Source organism: Xenia sp. Carnegie-2017, unplaced genomic scaffold, assembly GCF_021976095.1.
Source record: "Xenia sp. Carnegie-2017 unplaced genomic scaffold, XeniaSp_v1 HiC_scaffold_6, whole genome shotgun sequence".
Classification (NCBI taxonomy): Eukaryota; Metazoa; Cnidaria; class Anthozoa; order Malacalcyonacea; family Xeniidae; genus Xenia; species Xenia sp. Carnegie-2017.
In genome coordinates, this window is record NW_025813526.1 from 13,997,646 (window position 1) to 14,022,055 (window position 24,410).

General features: G+C 32.0%; 1 protein-coding gene and 1 long non-coding RNA gene across 3 annotated transcripts; both read right to left on the minus strand.

Annotated features, from left to right (window-relative positions):
• Nucleotides 1-796: 796 nt before the first annotated feature.
• Nucleotides 797-13,992, minus strand: LOC124457679. Of its 2 annotated transcripts, XM_047007885.1 has the most exons (12): nt 13,890-13,992; nt 9,852-9,956; nt 9,395-9,419; nt 6,269-6,506; nt 5,696-5,979; nt 4,772-5,009; nt 3,849-4,132; nt 3,569-3,679; nt 2,426-2,536; nt 1,668-1,908; nt 1,104-1,387; nt 797-928 (listed from the first exon to the last, which is right to left on the minus strand). In XM_047007885.1, exons 2-12 carry the CDS (start codon nt 9,894-9,896, stop codon nt 924-926), a joined length of 1,866 nt encoding a protein of 621 aa, XP_046863841.1. In that variant the 5' UTR covers nt 9,897-9,956; nt 13,890-13,992; the 3' UTR covers nt 797-923. The 2 variants fall into 2 exon arrangements, with proteins under 2 accessions (XP_046863841.1, XP_046863842.1); XM_047007886.1 differs by lacking the exons at nt 9,395-9,419; nt 9,852-9,956; nt 13,890-13,992 and adding an exon at nt 6,894-6,918.
• Nucleotides 13,993-14,381: 389 nt separating this feature from the next.
• On the minus strand, nt 14,382-18,271 carry LOC124457680. Its single transcript, XR_006952727.1, has 3 exons — nt 18,197-18,271; nt 15,946-16,136; nt 14,382-14,729 (listed from the first exon to the last, which is right to left on the minus strand). It is a non-coding gene; the product is annotated as an uncharacterized LOC124457680 (long non-coding RNA).
• Between the last annotated feature and the right edge of the window lie 6,139 nt (nt 18,272-24,410).

Consider the following 24,410-nt stretch of genomic DNA (forward strand, 5'->3'; position numbering starts at 1 on the left):
AATTATGTGTCATAAATTGGTGTATGAAGCCTTGCAACGTCTTTGATTCGACGCATACTTGGCAAGTACGTTGTTAAAAACACATACAAAGTGTCCAAGTTATACCACTGGTAAATTATGCAATACATAAGTAGGAAAACTTAGCAATACTTTTCTCACGAAACATGCTAATGCCCAATGGTCAACACAAGGTTTGCAATCCTCACCACGAACAATTATTAAATAAAATCAGTGAAAAAGTTTAACCCAGGCAATATTACAGTCTGCCATTTTAGTTCTATACCCCACCCTCAATGGCGGTAGGCAAAACTGTGACGTCACGTGCAAGCACAATGTTATCAATGAAACAAACCGAATAGTACACTTACAGCAAAGAATAAAGACGTGTTCGTATAATGCACATCAAGTCCGCAATAATCAGTGGTTAATTTTAAATAAAAATTAACATTCTACATCAAAAGCTACAATGTAAACATAGTTTACTTTTAAGCACATTCTCCTGCTTTGCATTTAAACTGCTCCCTTTCCTCTTGTTTCTTATTGTCTTATAACATTTCATTGAATAGTATAAGCAAGAGAAACGTTTTTGTAGCCATAAAATAAGAAACTTTGACTTAAAGACAATTTCTTAATAGTATGCCGAAGGCAGATATCTTTAGCCAAATCTGTATCATTACATCACACACGAGTCATTACCCTTTGATGAAAAATTTGATGTCAGTAAAAATTGTGCTTTCTTTTGCTCCTCAAACAGGGTTTATTTTATTTCTCTATTTTAGACAAAACCGCAAAGTAATAATTTTTAATGCCAAGTTTTATTAAATGTAAAAACCAAACAATTACATTTAAAAATTAGTTTGAAGAATCAATTTAATCTTTCCATCTTCTTTAACAGTCATGTAAAGTACTCCTGGCCACCATGCCTATCCTAAAAAAAGTAAAATCATGAATTCATTGGTTGATATCGCCAATAGAAATTGCCTTATTCTTTATTGGATAGTTTTCCCTATTTTGTATATTCTCTACTTAAACGATAATTGTTAAACTGAAGCAAGATCACATAAAAAAAACTTAATTTATATTTCAACATTCCAGATACTTACCAGTCCACATTTTACAGCATCTGAAGTAGTCTATGTTGTGAAGCCAGTCACCTTTATGATCTTTGTACAACCCAGTGACGTAATATCCAGCTTTTTTACAAGTGGTCCATCCTTTCTTGTCAAACTCATGTCTGATGTACTCATTGTAACAGTGAGCATACTTGTTTGGATGATTGACAGGCTTGCAACAGTTTCCTTCCTCAATATTGTGTAATCTTTGGCCTTTGGTGCGATAGAGTCCATTTAGGAAATATCCGTTTGGACAAACACTCCAGGTACTGGCCCTGAAAAATAATTTGTTATTGTTATTCATAATGTGTATAATTTGGATAAAAACTTTAAGAACCACAAGATAAGTTAATAATAAACAATGCTTCATTCATGGCAAAACTAAGTAAATTTCTGGTTGAAAAAATCTTTCACATGATATGCTTTACATGTTATCCTATTACCTATTCTTTAAAATTTAAAGATCATATGGCTGCATTGCAGCGTTCTAAATTAGTAATGCCAACTTGTGACTTTTTTTGCATCTCATAAGTAAGCCGAAGAGAGATTACTTACTTGTCAAGTGATTTCCACCAGTTAGCATTTTTGCATGTACTTCGTTGCCCTGCGTATAGTGAACTGGAAGTGCAGCATTTCGCTTCTTCAAGTTTATAAATTCCATCATTATTGAATTTTTTTAACTTGTTTCGGTAAAATCCAGTTATAAATTGTCTCGCATTGTCACATTTTGACCATCCTTTTTTGTCAAATGATAACCACCAGTTGGCGTTAACGCAACGACTCGGTATAAACGTATCTATAGATGTAATGGTAACAGTAACACTATTACTTTGACATAATCCAGTCGCATCATTCAATGCCATGGTGAAATTTTGCTGTGTAAAAACAAGAATGAGCTGTTGCAATTTTAATTAATTTTAGGAGAGTAATTATATGCTCATCTTTTCTGGGCATCTATTTTTGCGCATCTAGATTATTCCTATAAAAATGACAAGAGTTCAAAAAATTATGCCTTTACATTACAATTCTGGAGATCAAAAAAACTCATTCACATGAAGGTTTCGAGAATACCAAAGAATTTTAAGGAGAGCAATCTAACTAATTCTTGAGATAATGGTAACACACAAGCATCACTGCATAACGTGCTCTTATTTGCAGTTTAATGGGCAAACGTTGATTGCAGCAAATGAGAAGTTCAGCTGAATCTACTAAAAACTACTTTAAGAGATTAAATTTGAGTTATTGTAAAGTGTTATTGAAACACTGTTCTATCATTAAGATTAGTAGAGTTGAATACACTAACTCTTGCTTACATTGACAGTTCTTTCCAAAGTAACCACGTTTACATTTGCAATTGTACAACTTTCCTTTCCTTTGACATTTACCACCGTTAATACAAGGTTTTGTATGACAAGCATTGTAGACTAAAAGTAAAACAAGTGAAAGTTTATTAATTGTATTTTAAAAAAAGTTTTATGATGGTTTGCTAAATGGTTTGTTAAATATCATCAAATGAACGAGCCCAATATGCAAAATCTTATTATATATAGTTAGTAAGCGCAGGAACTACAGTTGTTATAAAGTCTTATTGAAACTGTTTTATCATTAAGATTAGAAGAGTTGAATACACTAACTTATGCTTACATTGACAGCTCTTTCCAAAGTAACCAGGTCTACATTTGCAATTGTGCAACTTTCATTTTCTTTGAAATTTATCACCGTTAATACAAGGTTTTGTATGACAAGCATTGTAGACTTAAATTAAAAATATGGTTTGAACTATTTGAATTTGAAAAGCGTTTAATTGTTGTCCATAAAGTTTAGTCATGATTTTATAAGATTGTTTCTCAGTTTATGCAACGCAATAAATTTAAGCATAAGACTGTCAGGAGTGCACTTTTCATAATTTGAATAAACTAATGGCAATGATGATCGCAATTATGAACTAATGGCAATGCAACATCACATGTGCAGCAATATATCACATCAGCCATGTAACAGTACATGCTTTATTAGCATAGGTGTAAGAAGCTTGGTTGCTAAAGGGTTGCAGTCTCTCATTTCCTCTTAAACGTTTTGAGATGTCCACTTTTTGGGAAAAAAAGTTGTGTTTGGGGGTAAAATTTTCGTTTTTCGCGTAAATTTTTCGGGCCAATAGCCTTAGGTCCCCTCTAGTCGAGACTAATCCCACGTGCAAATGTTTTTAAGAATTAATTAAAGCTTTATTTGTAAAACACTTCCTGCTTGTCTGTTGTGATTTAGGACATATTGCGACATGAAAGAAAATTTTAAACGCATTACAAAATTTAAACTTAATTTACGGTAGCTAGTGCAGAAAAAGTTCAAAAAATTAAACGTGTAAGTTATAGTTTACCATCAATAATTTTGTTATAGTTTGACGGCACAAATGCTTAAAAACCAGGGACGAGGAAATATCATTTACAAATCATACTTACTTCCACAATTTTTTCCTTGGTAGCCAGGTTTACATAAACACTGGTAAGATTTGATTTTTTTTAAACAAAGACCACCATTCTTGCAAGGTTTCTTAGCACATGGGTTGAAAACTAAATAAAAAGAAATAAATCATAAAAATGCTATGCTTTTGAACGTATTCTATCTGTTTCTATATGGTACTCAATTCCTGAGAACTCAATGTTGTTCTCTATTTTGGAATAGCTCTCTTTAATATGTTCATATATTTAACTTTTCAAACTAATAATTTTAATATTTTACCTGGGGCCATTTTGCAGCATTTGAAGTAGTCAATGTTGTGAAGCCAGTCACCATTATGATCTCTGTACAACCCAGTGACGTAGTAACCAGCCTTTTTACACGTTGTCCATCCTTTCCTGTCAAACTCATGTCTGATATATTCATTATAGCAACCACCATACCTATTGGGATGGCGTATTGGTTTGCAGCATTTTCCTTCCTCAATATTGTGTAAGTTTTGGCCTTTGGTGCGATAAAGACCATTTAGAAAATATCCTTGAGGGCAAACACTCCAAGTGCTTTTTCTAAAAAAATTTTTAATGTTTAGTTAAAACTAACTGCAAAGTTTACTGAGTTTTATGATTAACTCACATTGTGTGTACAAGACGCAGAAGTTTTTCTTATGTTTGATGAAATAACGACACACAAGACATTTATTATTCTATTTTGTATTCAAGTAAGTGAAATTTTACTGTTTCAGTTAACAAAAATATAACTAGCCCATACTAAATATAATTTCCCTTAGACAAGTTCAAGTACTTGAACTTCAAGAATTTTAAAATAACGCCGTGATTGACAGGGTATCTATACCTATTATAATTTCAAGACTTTAATCGAATGTAACGACCTTGCAAAATTTTATAATCTTTATCGACGTAATATAAAGAACTTAATTTTAAAAAATTTCTCCCAATATGTTGCAAAGGGGCTACTTTTGGCACTTTCTATGCAAACTTGGCCACCAATGTTTGATGTTTGGTAAATTTATGTCACGACGAATACACATTTAGAGCATGGGAATGAAAATAATTGATGACTTGTCGACTTCCGTTCACGAGAAAACATAAAATGAGCAAACATGACCCTCAAAAAGTTCGGACACGTAACTCAATTTAAGGTATAAAATAAGCACTCAAAGTTAATTAAATCTAAAACATACTAACTTGTCTAAAGTTATCCACCAGTTAGCGTTGACACAAATGCTCTGTTGACCTCTGTATCCAGGACTAGACAAACAGCACTTTGCTTCTTCAAGTTTGTAAATTCCATCATTACTGAATTTTTTTAACTTGTTTCGGTAAAATCCAGTAATAAATTGTTTTGTATTGTCACATTTTGACCATCCTTTTTTATCAAATGATTTCCACCAGTTTGCGTTCACACAACCACTTGCTGCAATTCCTGATTAAAATTAGATTAACATAAGAATGAGTAATATAAAGATTTTAATTGGAATTTTTTAATTTTGTTTCATTGCGATTATCTCGTGCATGCTAAAAATATTAATCCTCTGTCGCATTCGTAAAAGTTGTAACGAACGAAGATCATAGAATTAATTTCAGCTAGTCTGACAAGTATTAACGCCTGATACACGTATAATATATTATCGGAAGAAATATCAATCAATCAATCAACTAAAGTCGTAACATTTCATGTAAATATTTATAAAACCTAATTAAAATACTCACAAAAAGATTCTTAATGGCTTATTCAATTAGAGTAAATGCCTGAATGGGAGCAGCAATGACCATCTACAGACTACAGGGTATCTCAGAGAAAACGAAACCCGTACATATTATTATGAATTCACTGCAATGATTATGCCCAATAATTTAACTAGCATTCAAAATAGGTTCATGCATTTTTTCTATAAATCCTATGATTGACTCTCTTGACTTTTTGACATGCCTATCCTAAAAAGGTAAAATCATGAGCTCATTGGTTGTTATCGCACATAGAAATTGTCTTATTCTTTATTGGATAGTTTTCCTTATTTTGTATATTCTCTACTTAAACGATAATTGTTAAACTGAAGCAAGATCACATAAAAAAAACTTAATTTATATTTCAACATTCCAGATACTTACCAGTCCACATTTTACAGCATCTGAAGTAGTCTATGTTGTGAAGCCAGTCACCATTATGATCTTTGTACAACCCAGTGACGTAATATCCAGCTTTTTTACATGTGGTCCAACCTTTCTTGTCAAACTCATGTCTGATGTACTCATTGTAACAGTGAGCATACTTGTTTGGATGATTGACAGGCTTGCAACAGTTTCCTTCCTCAATATTGTGTAATCTTTGGCCTTTGGTGCGATAGAGTCCATTTAGGAAATATCCGTTTGGACAAACACTCCAGGTACTGGCCCTGAAAAATAATTTGTTATTGTTATTCATAATGTGTATAATTTGGATAAAAACTTTAAGAACCACAAGATAAGTTAATAATAAACAATGTTTCATTCATGGCAAAACTAAGTAAATTTCTGGTTGAAAAAATCTTTCACATGATATGCTTTTCATGTTATCCTATTACCTATTCTTTAAAATTTAAAGATCATATGGCTGCATTGCAGCGTTCTAAAATGGTAAAGCCAACTGTAAGAACTTGTGACTTTTTTTGCATCTCATAAGTAAGCCGAAGAGAGATTACTTACTTGTCAAGTGATTTCCACCAGTTAGCATTTTTGCATGTACTTCGTTGCCCTGCGTGTAATGAACTAGAAGGGCAGCATTTCGCTTCTTCAAGTTTATAAATTCCATCATTATTGAATTTATTTAACTTGCTTCGGTAAAATCCAGTAATAAATTGTTTCGCATTGTCACATTTTGACCATCCTTTTTTATCAAATGATTTCCACCAGTTTGCGTTAACACAACCACTTGCTGCAATTCCTGATAAAGATTAAATTAAGATAAGAATGAGTAATATAAAAACTTTAATTGGAATTTTTTAATTTTGTTTCATTGCGATTATCTCGTGCATGCCCCAAATATTAATCCTCTGTCGCATTCGTAAAAGTTATAACGAACGAAGGTCATAGAATTTATTTTAGCTAATCTGACAAGTATTAACGCCTGATATACATATAATATGTTATCAGTAAAAAATATTAATGATTCAATCAACAAAAGCCTTAACATTTCATGTAAATATTTATGGCACCTGATAAAAATACTCACAAACGAAATGCTTAATGGCTTGTTCAATTAGAGTAAATGCCTGTCTTGGAGCAACAATGACCATCTACAGACTACAGGGTATCTCAGATAAAACAAAACCAGCCCACATTATCATGAATTCACTGATTATGCACAATAATTTAACTAGCATTGAAAATAGGTTAATGACCTGTTCTATAAATCCTATGATTAACTCGCTTCACTTTTTTTGAATGAGACATCCGATTAACTCGTTTTGCCAAAGTTATTAGTGACCTTAAGATTTTACGACGCGCTTTGTCAACAACGCGAACGGAAGTACAATTAAGACAAAAGCGAATGCGCAAGCGTCGTTTTTGTTTGCAAACGTACGACGCGGTGTTTTTACATGTTTTGGAGTCGTCGTAGAGCGGAAGACCATCTTGCGAAGTAGAGAACATAAAAAGGTTGAAAAGTAGTATTTCTGCTAGTCTGCTAAGTGAAAATGTGCTTTACTTCTGTCAAACGATAAAATGCCTAACTGCCAAGCCATAGACATTAAGTAAAAAAAATATAATAAACATAATCTTAAAGACATCTTGTATACTCAAATTTAAGTCAGATCCAAAACATTTCAAATAGTTTAAACAAATTAAATGACCTTGGTTCAAGCAAATAGTGCTTTAGATTTAAGTATACGACGTACCTTTTTTCTGATTATGTTTATTTTGTATTAGATGTTTAGTAACCTCTTTTTGTTTGTAATAGGCAATTCTTACTTCAAGTAGACTTCTGAAGCATCTTACTCAAGAAGTTCACCGTAAGTTAAACATTTTTTTTCTATGGCGAGAAAGGCAATGAAATCCTATGATATCAGTAGATACTGATAATTTTAATCAAATCAATAACAGAGCATGTAATCTTTGCTGCTACCATGTTGTTTTTTTCAATTATGGGAAGGAATAAAGCCCTTACAAAGTTTTGGATATTAATGTGCATTAGACACTCTGTGAACTTTAACTTTTACGTTGACAAAGTATTGAAACATGTATGAAATATTATACATCCAAATATTTCTAATTTATACTAAATTAGATATGTCAGTATATTATACTAGTACTTTTAACCATTTTTATGCAGGTTCTACCTTAGAGAATTGACTATGTATATTCCTGGATTCTTACTCATCTTGTATAAATTCTGTTTAAAATTGGCTTTGTGATGAAATGGACTACAAAACATGAAATTGAATTGTGCAAAGAGATAGTGGTGTCACCAATCTTTGAGACAAAGAATAAATATATCGCAAGAAGAAAGTTGTGGAAGAGCATTGCCAGAAAGTTGGAACTTCATGACTATCCATGCTTTCAAGTAGATCAGCGATCATTTAGAGATCGCATGCAGAAATTGATAGCCATTTACCGTAAAAAGAGAGAGAAGAAAGAGCTGCAAGAGGTATTTCTCCAGAACATGATGAGCTGGATGACTTGCTAGAAGAAATTAATGCAAGAAAGGAGGCAAATAATATTGCGGCTGTTGAAGTCAATGCTGGTGAAAGGAAGAAAACTGATTCTAATAAACTAGATTCAGAAGAAATGCGAGAAAGAACGATGGAGCATATAGTAGAAACCAAGCCGAGAAAAGAAAATGACGAGGGTCTGGTTGAGAAAAAAGTAGGAAGAAGGGGGAACTCCACCTTAGATTTCCTAAAAGAGAAGGCTGAGAAAGAGAGAAAAGTAAAAGAGGACAGTTTGCTTTATAAAAAAGACAAAGATTAAAATTGCAGAGGCAACAAACAGCAGCAGAAAAAGAAAGCGGGGAGCAATTGATGGAAAAGCAAAACAAGCAATTTGAGAGTTTTATGGAATTGCAGAGACAGCAGAACCAAAAAATGCTGCAAAATCAATTGCTTTTGGTACAGCAATAAAAACAACAACAACAAGGGCAAGCTTTGATTTCCCTTTTGGCTGTATTGGTTGAGAAATGAGATAAAAATGTCGATAGGCTTTATAATCACATGATGAAGCTTTTAATTTTTTTTTTAAATAACAACTTTTAAAAAATTAGGAAAAGTAGTGGTTCAAATTGAAAAAATTTACTGGTTGTATTTGAGTAAAAGCAGGTCAGAGCATTTCTATGCAATGAAGCTAAAAGGAAAATCAACGCTTGCCTTTGTTCTTGTTGTTGCTGTTATATCAAAAGCATCAAATATCCTTCAGTCCTGGACTGTTTCGTCCTAGGACAGGGCTCATAAGTATGACAAAGAAACACACAGCATATCAGTGAAATTCAGAAGGGCAAAACGGAATATCAGAATATGCACCTCACCCCCACCCCCAAATAACGTTCTACTTACGCCTCTGTCCAAAGACAACTTTGTGCATCACATTGTTTCAAAAACGTTATAGGAGTAAAAAATCATTAACATTATCTTAAATGGCAGACTCAGCAAATACAAAAGTTTAGAATAGTGAACATTGAGGAACGTAACTGTCGCTCACAACACCGAACAACTTAATAAGAATGTTAATTTAAAGAGCAAAAATATTCATTTTGAATCATTTGAATGCAAACACTTAAATTTCGGTTAATAATGTAAATCCATTCTTATAAAAAGTTCTCTTATTACTATCTCACTTTACCTTTCTTTGCCTTTGTGGCAATGACCTAAACGGTAAAACGATATAGAATTTAGAAAATTTGTGACAATAAGTGCTTCATATCTACATATATTTTATTAATCCGGGATAACACTTAATGATAATAAATGCGATCTGTTGTTCGACACATTTTCAAATACTTAAGTCAAAAAATATATCGCAAAACTAAACCTCCTCTAAGTAGTTGGAAGTACATCCCTCCCTCTTTACATGAACGGACCTTAACGAAAAATCAATGCATTGAGACTATCAGAGCTATTCCGCAGAGATAAGTAGCTATTAGCCAAGATGGCTAACTGCCGTCTGTAATAATTATATGATATAGTAGTAAGTATGAATAAATTAATGTGTATTTATGGACTACTTCATTTATTTAAAGCTTTTAGTTTGGTGGTTCAGGCCGTTAGCTTTTAGAACATTTGCTGTAACTTACACATACCATTAAGAGCAGAACGGCAGACAAAATAGTGAGACTTGACTTCATTGCGTACGCTTTATCCAACACAGCTTCTTCTAATCATCAACTGACAACAAGATGCACAGCCTAAATAAAACCGATACAATGCGAAAGGTGCTTTATAACAACCCCAGTCTGATGAAATTTCTGTCACATCTCTAAAATTTACATTTTTAAAACTTGAATCAGCAGGATGTCCCTACTTCAAATATTAAAGATCATTTGTAGCGTCTAAATAAACAAAACTCTTAGTCTGCAGTAATCCAGACGAGATCAATGTTTCCTCTGCAGGGACATTTCTTATGTAGAATACAATAACTGCTAATATTTAGGTTGTCAAAAAAGAAGTTAATCGAAATTCAACGCGCTAATTTGTTAACATTACTGAATAAACGACCATAGTTTTGAATTATTATGAAACCCCAGACTTCGAACTATAGAATGTCAAATTGTTTGTTGCATTTAAAGCAAAATGGTAAATTCCAGCACGTTAAAATGCTTTGGTAGAAATCATCTTTTTTACCTATTAGATTTGTGTTGTATAACTCCATTGAAAAGAAAAATTGTTTTGCACCTTCGGCACTTACATCTTATTATTTATGCGTGCTTCATGAATTTTGGAATATGCATGTTATGCTGATTTTCTTATTATGTAAAAGTTAGGACGGATTTTTAAACGGTATGTTACAAATAATGGTGTTTGAACAATTGTCATACAATTATACAAAACATTTAGGCAAATGTGTAAAACTTTTAGTATCCATTTAAATTTGTTTTAAGAATGCTAAATAAATTTGAGTTCTTTTGATATCATTTGAATGAACTTATTTATTAATTTTCTTTTTGTCCATCCTGACGCGGAGGAGAAACAATGCGATTTCGATTAAACGTTTTAAACTCTGTTACATTTGCTTATTGCTCTTCCATATTATACAAAAAAAAACATCACAACATATTGAAATATTGCTTTTGTTTACTCAGTATTTTATGCACACCAGTGCCTGAAGTTGCATTACCTTTCTTTAATACACTCTGTTACGAACATTTAACACGGAGGGAAATGCGTAGCTTTGCTTGGCCGTTCTTTGTACGTAGTTTTATTCCCTTTATTACAACAGATAAAATTATACTTTTGGTTGGGCAGTACATATGTCCAATGTTAACTTGGCTTTGGTAAGGCTCTAATTTAGTTCAGGCATTAAAAAGTTAGCGCATTGGCAACAGATTTCTATAGTTTATATCGTCACCTGACTCCAACTGATTGAGCCAAATGTGGCTTGAACTGACTTTGCACCAGATTTCAACTTATGAAGTAACTAATGACATTTAGCAACTAGAAGTTTCCTGTTAACTAGTTATCGACGTACGAAATACATTGTTTCAACCAGGAGATTGTCATAAGTTGAATGATTATAAAGTCATTAATTAGTGCGTCATATGAAAAAGAGCAGACAGTTTTATCAATGCTTCACAAAAGATCACAAATTAGTGCTGGCACTTATTTAGACACGCAAAATTTTGTAATGTCAAACGGAATGAAGTTTCCAGCACTTAAATGCAAATACAAATGACGTATTTACGTAAAGTACGTCAAAGGAGAATTTAGAAGTGTTACCATTTTCTTGAGAGAGAGAAAAACAAAACTAACAGAAAGCTGAATGGTGATGATATTAAATTCCCATATTGCTGCATCAAGCTTAGATGGGTGATAATTTTATATTATATATAAATTTTTACTTGCATGTGACTAATCAAAGACATCTACATTGCATTTCCGACAAAACTGCTTCGTGTACGTACTTGGCACCGGTTCCTAAATACACCTAACTGGAGAGTTTTCTATACTTCACATTTCCGAAGTGATACTCAAATATTTACAATCTATTTTCCGCCCTCCTTATTGTTTAGTTTATAATTTAATTAGTAACTTACACAAAGAAATTCTTTCCTGTTTTTGCTATTAGTGCATTGGATCATTTCTTTAATATAAAATATTGTAAATCAATGAAAACACATTGGCCACGTTTGATAAGCATGTTAAGATAACTTTGTTGACTAGGAGCCTTATCGCGTAAAGCGTAGAAAGTTTTTACCCGCGTGTTTGTAAAAGGTTTTGAATTCAGTCAACCATCATTATGAAATTGAACTCTAAATAAATTAAACTACAAGATATAAACATAATACTAAAAGTAGCTGTTATACAGTACATAATTATAAAACGATATAAAAGCTAAAACTATATCTTTTAAATACTTGCAATTATTTATTACTAAAAACCATTCATTAATGCACACGAAGTTAACGACCGCTTCTTGATCAAGTTTTAATTTAGGTTAAAAGCCATACAAAATGAAAATACATCCGTGCCGATAAACACACTCATGGTGAAATGTTAATCGCTTTCAGATAAATGTTTTTCGGTATTAAATACTAAAGTGATGGAAGTAAAATCTAAAACTAAATGTTATAAACATTTCAGTAGTTAAGACCATTTTTTACACATTAGTGTGTTTACACATTAGTGTGTTGCTAAAAAATAATTGTGTGTTGACACTTTAAGAAGAGAATGATTTACCATTTAGTGTCATGAGATTAAAGAGGGTATTTTTTTATTATTCAGGCTTAGCACTGTTGTTTGTGACAACAGCTGAGTTTTTTTGAAAACTAATATCGTACATTTTTAACAAAATTGACAGCTACATATTGCAGTCTAAACAAAGTAAAACAAAAAATAACAGGTACAGATACAATATAAATAAAGTTAATTGTAGTCGTCTAACTTTCACTTTAGAATACTTTAATAAGATTCTATTTGTTCTAACCGTTTCTTTCTCAGGTTGCCGTATGACACTATTTGGAAACCATGCTAAATGCAATTTGCCAAAAGTGGAAAGTAAAGGGATAAAGTAGCTAATTTTCAATGAAAAAAATCTTGCCAATTATATTAAAGGTTTTAATATAATTTTTTGCTGTTATCTGTAAACTTTGTGAGTATATATATTATGGACGAATAAATATACTATTTTTTGCACAAGTCTCCCGGATAAAGAGAGACAAAATTTATCAACAATTCGAACAAATGGGATGGAACGTTGGTAAAAAAACGATTCAACGTCGAATAAAACAATTGGTGGCCTTCAGCAAATACTTGTTTAGGAATGTTATTAACATTAGTTACTACGTCAAAAGAGTCCGAAAGGGAAAAACAATTTTTGCAATTTGCTTGTTATACTATATGTCTTTAAATTGTCGGCTGGTCATGGTTTATGGTCTAAAGCAAACGAGGTGTTTCCTAAAATTGTCCTTCTTTAGTAAAAACGGGATAGTTCAGTCAAATCATCATAACATGCACATCTGCAAACTTTTTATTGACTATTTCATTTTTTAAACAAAAAGACGAAAAAATAGGTACGCATTGGGTGCATGTGCGTGCTTAACAAGTATATTATTACTAAATGAAGTAGATAAAATGAGCCTTATTAAAATAAAACTGTATATTTAACATTATTTTCCTCAAATTTGTTTAAGATTTGAAAATTTTATTTAGTTGTCCGATCAATTAATTGTTTGACTTTTTCTGCATTTTTCGAACGCTCTAGCTTAGACTGCATGTCACTTGACTGTGCTCAAGCCTCACTTCCACGGTTCTTGCATCAAGGAAAGTAACGTCATTTAGATTTATCACTACTTTTAAAAGTTTTTTCACCAGAAAGCGTTTTTGCTATAATTCTGTTTCAAAAAAGTTTTCTGACGTGCCTAAAATATCGTTCAGAGAACGTCAATGACTTCTGCTTGATCTTTGTAGGAAATGTGTCATTACATTCATACTCTATGTATATGCGCTTGAATTCATTGTTATAGTCTTTATGTCGAATGAAAAACAACTCACGATATTTTCCGACAAAGCGACGAACGCACAAATGGATTTATAACGTTAAAAGCAGTAGATTGAATAAAATTCAAAATATCTTTAAATGATAATGTAGTTTTAAAAGAATACAATATTTTATATTTACTTACAGTTTCAAATATATATTTTACTTCTGTTATCAACTCACTTCTTCTCAACACACTAACAAAGTGTTGAGATGATGCTTGCTTGAAGGACACTTGCAAATATGAGAATGGTCTTAACGATGCTTGTTATTATAGCTCTTCTAAATGAAATATTAATGAGCTACAATTATGACTAATAGCTATATTAAGCACATCACGTATCTTTTTGTTTACGTTTTGAAGATTCTGTTAACTGCGGGTGAAGGAAATAAAAAGTCAGTTTTGTTGAGTACTCATGCATTTTAGCAAATATACATTAAATTTAGATGTTGAAAAAATTACAAACGAAGCAAACTGTTTAACTTTCTGTAACTTCAGTCAAAAGTTAGCTAACTTTCAGTGAAAACTTTGTCAATTGCAACTGGCATAATTAAACAATTTTCGATTACAATTTACTAAGAAAGATTTTAGCGTTACTATGTCGAACCTGGCCTTGTGTTAAATTGGTTGAAACAATTTTGCTGAAGCTAAAATTGCAAATAGTTTATTGTTACATTATTTGACAACTCCTATAATACAATTAATTCGATTAAAGTTTTTTTCATAGATTAGTGGTTTTCCGACAGTTTTTGCGTTATATACGTGCTAGTCGTAGCGTCCTTGGGGTAGAATGCTGGACGTGTTTCCCCAAAGTTCTTCCAAAGAGCAATTTAAGATTTCATAAAGTATAAAAAGATTTAGCTGGTGGTGTGCAACGAATCTGGTTTGAAACAAAATAGTTGCTTTGTGAAAACGGTCACATAACAAAGTCAATATAGTCAGCATCGTTGTCTTAATACTGCTTGAATACATGTGTTGACAAATCTAAATAAAAATTGAGAAACGTGTGGCTTTTATATTAACATAAAACCTACCCAAAGGAAGTAGCATCAAACATACAATCAAATATTTTTTATGGGTGCAAGCTTTCGAACGCCTATTTAAGTCGCATATCTTAGACGGTTGCATTGTCTCTACGACTCTCAACAACCTAGCGACATTAATGGGGTTATATATCTATATATTACATCAGTAATCTTAATTAGGAAACATCTTATTACTTTTGCTGAAAGTATTACCTCCTTTCCTCTACCTCATAACATTCATGGAATTATATTAACCTTTATAAACGCGTGATATTTGTAATCATTGATAAAATATTAGTCGTTTTTAATCATTCCTACGACAAATAATGCGCGTCGTTTCATTACATTATCAATCAATATCGAAGAACACCCTATTGTAGCAACACTGCAGACAGCTTCCTGTAAGTCTAGTCATTGTTTGTGTCATATTTACCCTTTCAAATACACGTAATTATTCGTGTAAAAATAAAGACGATCTGTTCCGACTTATATATTTTAGTCAGCAAAGTGCCAAAAATTTGTTTTTAAAGATATCAAATAGATAATCAGAGAATGAGCTTTTACCATTCACCTTGGTACACGTGTACACTTGATAAATTGCACACTTGAGAGAATATTGCGTGGTATGACTCGATTAGCAGTAGACCACTGTGTTGCCAGCAAGACTTAATGCAGACAGACAGGTTCCTGCACGTCTTATACTTAATTATATCATAATTGCTCTTTTAAATACACGTAATTCTATGTGTAAAAATAAGGACGATCCGTTACGTCTTATATATTTTATTCAGCAAAGTGCTAAAAATTTGCTTTTAAAGATATAATATAGATAATCAGAGAATTAGCTCTTAGCATTCACTTTGGATGGCAAAGTTACTTGAAACAACTCTTTACATTATTCACTGATTAATATTGTTTATCTCTGCCGATGTTGTTGTAATTTTAGACAAAGCTATACTATTATGATACGCGTCGTTTCAATACATTACAAATCATTATCGAAAATCACCCTACTGTGGCAACACATCTCAATCAACAATGTCACTTAGATAATACTTGGTGCAGCTATAACTCCAGTTGACTTATAGTACGATGCGTAATATATGTAGAAACGCAAGTTTTAACGATTTACAATGACTTACAATAAACGTTATTCATAGTTCTTTCAAACTTACATTTCTCACCAATGCTGTATTTCTCGGGTCGTATGAGATAGATTATGCTCACCGCAAGCCAATCACAGTGGAGAAATATCTCGAAATATATCGTTAGGTGTTGTAAAACCAAGTTGATCAAGAAGTGTAGCGAGTTGATTTGGCTACAATGTGTTTGCATTTGCTTCATTTCTGATTTTTGGCAATATTGTCTTATCACATAAAAAGGAAGGAAGCAATGTTAGTAGTTTAAAGCTACCGCGGTCAACATCGATGCTATACTCGTTAAATTACATGAATTCCAATAAGCTACAGTAAAATTTTTGAAAACCCGATAACTTCAAGCTTTTGTAACAAATCTACTGTTTTGAGAAAGCTTGTAATCATTTGTATGATGAATTTCTGATGGCAATAAAAAGTAAAAAACGAAGTGAATATTTACTTCAAAACATTACTCAATTATTTAAGAATGATTTAAATTATTCATAAACATTATGGTAATCACAAAAGCTTGGAGCTCTATTGACCTTGACTGGCATCGTAAATAGAATAATTCTCACTAAAAGAAATTTCGTATTTGTTGTTTAACTGCAATGTCGTTTCTCTTAGCTACATTTACTTTAATATTTATTGATTTTAAAATTCATTGATCATATTGCAAATCTTTATACAAAAGACATCATTAAGCAATTAAAAGGTTAAGTACAAAAGAGTCAACATACATAAGAAAGATACCACGTATTTTCACAGTTTTATCACTATATGACCCCATTAAATGCTATATTTAATATTGTTTCAAACATTTTGGTACCGTTAAATAATATTTCATCGTGTGCTATATACGCATAATATCCTACAACGATTATTCAAATATGATCCAGATTTGTTTCCAGAAATATAAGATAAAAATTAGATACCTATATATCTATATTTGTCAGCGTGTATCGCCTTTTGCATCTGCAAATATTGAAAACACTATTGTACTTGTTAAACTAGTTAAATTACACACTTGTAAGACTAATGCGCGGTATGACTCGATTGGCAGTAGACCACTGTATTCCCAGAAGGACTTACTGCAGGCAGTTTCCTGCACGTCTAATCCTTGATTTTATCATAATTACCCATTTAAATACGTAGAGCTAAAGTTATATCTTTGTGAAACCTGTCTGAATGGAATAGCGTCATAGTGAACATATAGCAACACTTAAGACTTTTTTAAAAGCGCATGCTTTGTTACTACCGTTTAAGTCTCACATCTTTGACGGTTGCGTCGTCCCCACTATTCTGAACAACCTGGTGACCCTACTGGGGCTATGCGTCTATAAAATTTACGAGGATTTTTAATCAGGATGCACCTTAATGCCAATGCTAAAAGTAACCTCATTTCTACCGCCTCATAACATTAAAGCAAAAATACTTTTTATCAATACAAGTTTTATCCAAAAAATTCTCACATATATTAACTTTTATAAACGACTAATAGTTCTAATCATTGATACAATTAGTCTTTTTGTAATTATTCGTGTAAAAAATAAGCACGATCTATTACGACTTAAATTGTTTAAGTCAGCAAAGTGGCAAAAATTAGTTTTTAAAGATAGAAGGTAGATAATCATAGAATTAGCTTTTAGCATTCACCTTGGATGGCAAAGTTATTTGAAACAACTCTTTACTTTATTCACTGATTAATATTGTTTATCTCTGCATATGTTGTTGTAATTTTAGAGAAAGCTATACTATTATGATACGCGTCGTTTTATTACATTATAAATCAATATCGAAAAACACCCTACTGTGGCAACACTGCAGACAGATTCCTGTACGTCTAATCCTTGATTATATCATAATTACACTTTAAATACACGTAATTATTCGTGTAAAAATAAAGACGATCTGTTACGACTTATATATTTTAGTCAGCAAAGTGCCAAAAGTTTAATTTTTAAAGATACAAAATAGATAATCAGAGAATGAGCTTTTAGCATTCACCTTGGATGGCAAAGTTATTTGAAACAACTCTTTTCTTTATTCACTGATTTTTATTGATTATCTCTAGCAGATGTTGTTTTAATTTTAGAGATATCTATACTATTATGATACGCATCGTTTTAATACACTATAAATCAATATCGAAAAACACTTATTGTGGCAACACATCTCAATCAACAATGCCACTTAGATAATACTTTGTGCTGCTATAACTCCAGTTGACTTATAGTACGATGCGTAATATATGTAGAAACGCAAGTTTTAACGATTTACAATGACTTACAATAAACGTTATTCATAGTTCTTTCCAAATTAAATTTCTCACCAATGCTATATTTCTTGTGTCGTATGAGATAGATTATGCTCACCTCAAGCCAATCACAGTGGAGAAATATGTCGAAATATATCGTTAGGTGTTGTAAAACCAAGTTGATCAATAATTGTAGCGAGTTGGTTTGGCTACAGTGTGTTTGCATTTGCTTAATTTCTGATTTTTGGCAATATTTTCTTAACTTATAAAAAGGATGTAACCAATATTAGTACTTTAAAGCTACCGCGGTCAATATCGACGCTATACTCGGTAAAAGACATGAATTCCAATTACCTACAGTAGAATTTTTGAAAACCCGATAACTTCAAGCTTTTGTAACAAATCTACTGTTTTGATAAAGCTTGTAATCATTTGTATGATGAATTTCTGATGGCAATAAAAAATAAAAAACGAAGTGAATATTTACTTCAAAACATTACTCAATTATTTAAGAATGATTTAAATTATTCATAAACATTATGGTAATCACAAAAGCTTGGAGTTCTATTGACCTTGACTGGCATCGTAAATAGAATAATTCTCACTAAAAGAAATTTCGTATTTGTTGTTTAACTGCAATGTCGTTTCTTTTAGCTACATTTACTTTAATATTTATTGATTTTAAAATTCATTGATCATATTGCAAATCTTTATACAAAAAGACATCATTAAGCAATTAAAAGGTTAAGTGCAAAAGAGTGAACATACATAAGAAAGATACCACGTATTTTCACAGTTTTATAACTATATGACCTCATTAAATGCTATATTTAATATTGTTTCAAACATTTTTGTACCGTTAAATAATATTTCATCGTGTGCTATATACGCATAATATCCTACAACGATTATTCAAATATGATCCAGATTTGTTTCCAGAAATATAAGATAAAAATTAGATACCTATATATCTATATTTGTCAGCGTGTATCGCCTTTTGCATCTGCAAATATTGAAAACACTATTGTACTTGTTAAACTAGTTAAATTACACACTTGTAATACTATTGCGCGGTATGACTCGATTGGCAGTAGACCACTGTATTCCCAGAAAGACTTACTGCAGGCAGTTTCCTGCACGTCTAATCCTTGATTTTATCATAATTACCCTTTTAAATACGTAGAGCTAAAGTTATATCTTTGTGAAACCTGTCTGAATGGAATAGCGTCATAGTGAACATATAGCAACACTTAAGACTTTTTTAAAAGCGCATGCTTTGTTACTACCGTTTAAGTCTCACATCTTTGACGGTTGCGTCGTCCCCACTATTCTGAACAACCTGGTGACCCTACTGGGGCTATGCGTCTATAAAATTTACGAGGATTTTTAATCAGGATGCACCTTAATGCCAATGCTAAAAGTAACCTCATTTCTACCGCCTCATAACATTAAAGCAAAAATACTTTTTATCAATACAAATTTTATCCAAAAAATTCTCACATATATTAACTTTTATAAACGACTAATAGTTCTAATCATTGATACAATTAGTCTTTTTGTAATTATTCGCGTAAAAAATAAGCACGATCTATTACGACTTAAATTGTTTTAGTCAGCAAAGTGCCAAAAATTTGTTTTTAAAGATAGAAGATAGATAATCATAGAATTAGCTTTTAGCATTCACCTTGGATGGCAAAGTTACTTGAAACAACTCTTTACATTATTCACTGATTAATATTGTTTATCTCTGCAAATGTTGTTGTAATTTTAGACAAAGCTATACTATTATGATACGCGTCGTTTCATTACATTACAAATCATTATCGAAAATCACCCTACTGTGGGAACACATCTCAATCAACAATGTCACTTAGATAATACTTGGTGCAGCTATAACTCCAGTTGACTTATAGTACGATGCGTAATATATGTAGAAACGCAAGTTTTAACGATTTACAGTGACTTACAATAAACGTTATTCATAGTTCTTCCAAGTTTACATTTCTCACCAATGCTGTATTTCTCGGGTCGTATGAGATAAATTATGCTCACCTGCAAGCCAATCACAGTGGAGAAATATCTCGAAATATATCGTTAGGTGTTGTAAAACCAAGTTGATCAAGAAGTGTAGCGAGTTGATTTGGCTACAGTGTGTTTGCATTCGCTTCATTTCTGATTTTTGGCAATATTGTCTTATCACATAAAAAGGAAGGAAGCAATGTTAGTAGTTTAAAGCTACCGCGGTCAACATCGATGCTATACTCGTTAAAATACATGAATTCCAATAAGCTACAGTAGAATTTTTGAAAACCCGATAACTTCAAGCTTTTGTAACAAATCTACTGTTTTGAAAAAGCTTGTAATCATTTGTATGATGAATTTCTGATGGCAATAAAAAGTAAAAAACGAAGTGAATATTTACTTCAAAACATTACTCAATTATTTCAGAATGATTTAAATTATTCATAAACATTATGGTAATCACAAAAGCTTGGAGTTCTATTGACCTTGACTGGCATCGTAAATAGAATAATTCTCACTAAAAGAAATTTCGTATTTGTTGTTTAACTGCAATGTCGTTTCTTTTAGCTACATTTACTTTAATATTTATTGATTTTAAAATTCATTGATCATATTGCAAATCTTTATACAAAAAGACATCATTAAGCAATTAAAAGGTTAAGTGCAAAAGAGTGAACATACATAAGAAAGATACCACGTATTTCACAGTTTTATCACTATATGACCCCATTAAATGCTATATTTAATATTGTTACAAACATTTTTGTACCGTTAAATAATATTTCATCGTGTGCTATATACGCATAATATTCTACAACGATTATTCAAATATGATCCAGATTTGTTTCCAGAAATATAAGATAAAAATTAGATACCTATATATCTATATTTGTCAGCGTGTATCGCCTTTTGCATCTGCAAATATTGAAAACACTATTGTACTTGTTAAACTAGTTAAATTACACACTTGTAAGACTAATGCGCGGTATGACTCGATTGGCAGTAGACCACTGTATTCCCAGAAGGACTTACTGCAGGCAGTTTCCTGCACGTCTAATCCTTGATTTTATCATAATTACCCATTTAAATACGTAGAGCTAAAGTTATATCTTTGTGAAACCTGTCTGAATGGAATAGCGTCATAGTGAACATATAGCAACACTTAAGACTTTTTTAAAAGCGCATGCTTTGTTACTACCGTTTAAGTCTCACATCTTTGACGGTTGCGTCGTCCCCACTATTCTGAACAACCTGGTGACCCTACTGGGGCTATGCGTCTATAAAATTTACGAGGATTTTTAATCAGGATGCACCTTAATGCCAATGCTAAAAGTAACCTCATTTCTACCGCCTCATAACATTAAAGCAAAAATACTTTTTATCAATACAAATTTTATCCAAAAAATTCTCACATATATTAACTTTTATAAACGACTAATAGTTCTAATCATTGATACAATTAGTCTTTTTGTAATTATTCGTGTAAAAAATAAGCACGATCTATTACGACTTAAATTGTTTAAGTCAGCAAAGTGGCAAAAATTTGTTTTTAAAGATAGAAGATAGATAATCGTAGAATTAGCTTTTAGCATTCACCTTGGATGGCAAAGTTATTTGAAACAACTCTTTACTTTATTCACTGATTAATATTGTTAATCTCTGCAGATGTTGTTGTAAGTTTAGAGAAAGCTATACTATTATTATACGCGTCGTTTCATTACGTTATAAAACAATATCGAAAAACACCCTACTGTGACAACACTGCAGACTGACTCCTGTACGTCTAATCCTTGATTATATCATAATTACACTTTTAAATACACGTAATTATTCGTGTAAAAATGAGGACGATTTATTACGACTTATATAATTTAGTCAGCAAGTGCCAAAAGTTTGTTTTTAAAGATAGAAAATAGATAATCATAGAATTAGCTTTTAGCATTCACCTTGGATGGCAAAGTTATTTGAAACAACTCTTTTCTTTATTCGCTGATTTTTATTGATTATCTCTAGCAGATGTTGTTGTAATTTTAGAGATATCTATTCTATTATGATACGCATCGTTTTAATACACTATAAATCAATATCGAAAAACACTTATTGTGGCAACACATCTCAATCAACAATGCCTCTTAGATAATACTTTGTGCTGCTATAATTCCAGTTGACTTATAGTACGATGTGTAATATATTTAGAAACGCAAGTTTTAACGATTTACAATGACTTACAATAAACGTTATTCATAGTTCTTTCCAAATTAAATTTCTCACCAATGCTGTATTTTTTGTGTCGTATGAGATAGATTATGCTCACCTCAAGCCAATCACAGTGGAGAAATATGTCGAAATATATCGTTAGGTGTTGTAAAACCAAGTTGATCAATAATTGTAGCGAGTTGGTTTGGCTACAGTGTGTTTGCATTTGCTTCATTTCTGATTTTTGGCAATATTTTCTTATCTTATAAAAAGGATGCAACCAATATTAGTACTTTGAAGCTACCGCGGTCAATATCGACGCTATACTCGTTAAAAGACATGAATTCCAATGAACTACAGTAGAATTTTTGAAAACCCGATAACTTCAAGCTTTTGTAACAAATCTACTGTTTTGAGAAGGCTTGTAATCATTTTTATGATGAATTTATGATGGCAATGAAAAGTAAAAAACGAAGTGAATATTTACTGAAAAACATTACTCAATTATTTCAGAATGATTTTATTATTCATAAACATGGTAATCACAAAAGCTTGGAGTTCTATTAAAGGCGAACTCCACCCTCACATAATGTTGGTCTTAAAATTTTGTCTGTCCCGTAAAAATAAATATGCGGCAATTTTTTTGTTTGTTTGATTCAATATTTTCACAAAAAATGAGTTGAAATGCTGCAACTAGGGCATCCGGTGCGTGGGAGCAGAAATATGTCAGTCGCTTGTATTTGACGTCATATCGTCAATTGCTGCTCAAAGCTCTATGTAAAGTCATTGCACAGTCATAACAAACTTGCTTTTCCTAAAAACAAAATGTTTCTTTTTGAAACGTCAGAATTTTTTATTCATAGTTATATACACAAGCAACTTTTACAGTATACATGCAAGTATTGAGCTGGTTATTTGTATTCTGTTTTAATAGAACGGCTTCACATCCATAAAGGCCATTATTGCACAGTTTCCGCACTACATATAGAATATAAATATCGATTAATATTATTTCTTAGAAAATATGAAGGTTTATTTGTGTGGAAACTGTGCTGTAATGCCGTTTGCTTCGTTTGCTTGTCCTCCGAATTCAACCTTAACAACAGTTTTTACTGATGTGAAACCAGTCTATTGCCATGAACAACATTGAATAATAATAAAACATGGTTGTGTAATTTAGATTCATTAAGGTTAGAAAATAATCCTACATAAAACCATTGTAAAATTAGCCTTTCGTGCATAGAGTTTAGGTGTAGTTTCCTTGACGTAAAGTATGAACTTTTAGTTTCCTAGTTATTTGTACATAATTTCCCTCTTTTAAGTCACATTTGGGTTAAAAATTGCCAGTGCTATGAAAAACAAGCACCCTCATATTGATCACCAATATAATCATTATAATGTGTGGAATTTGTCTAAATCTGTCACAAAAAAAACTAACAAAGTAGGCTAAAATTAAGGGAAATGATGACTTGACCCATTGGATTCACCCGTTTCGCTCATTCTAAATGGGTATGACTCAGAGCTCTAAACTTTAGAATGCGGAAGATAGCCAATTCATATTGCTTTCTGTGCTATCTAAAGGCTATGTTTGTCTCTCCTGACCTCAATATCTCCGGACACTGTTAGTGTGAGGACACTGCTAGTAGGAGCGGGAAACGCAGGTAAAACCATACTCTTTGACTGTGAAGACATACTCTGCGGCTGGGAAACTTAGTAGGAAAAATATTTCTCTCTCTCCTAATGTTGTTCTTCCAGTTCGTACGATCGATACATTTGAAGGCTTTCAAGAAAACCTTAACGAAGGTACAAATAATTTACGTGGAACTGGATCTCGATATGAAAGGAGGAGAGTGAATGAATGCGAATCCTGAAAGTGTTTGCAAGATAATTTAGTAAAGTCGTACATCGAAAATGGTGCCATGTTACCAGGACAACTCTACGTAAAATGTGTAGAAGATGGGATACCAGCAAAGAAAGCAGAATTAGATGTCGTGATTGCGGTCACGGACAGTTCTACTGTTGAGTGTGC

What these genes read in the sequence shown, in the direction of transcription:
- LOC124457679 (XM_047007885.1), bottom strand. Translation starts at nt 9,896, where the DNA reads ATGAAGTCAAGTCTCACTATTTTGTCTGCCGTTCTGCTCTTAATG. An exon ending in CCAAGGAAAAAATTGTGGAA is followed by an intron (nt 2,537 to 3,568) that starts GTAAGTATGATT and finishes TTTTACTTTTAG; the next exon opens with TCTACAATGCTTGTCATACA. An exon ending in CTTTGGAAAGAACTGTCAAT is followed by an intron (nt 1,909 to 2,425) that starts GTAAGCAAGAGT and finishes TTACATCTATAG; the next exon opens with ATACGTTTATACCGAGTCGT.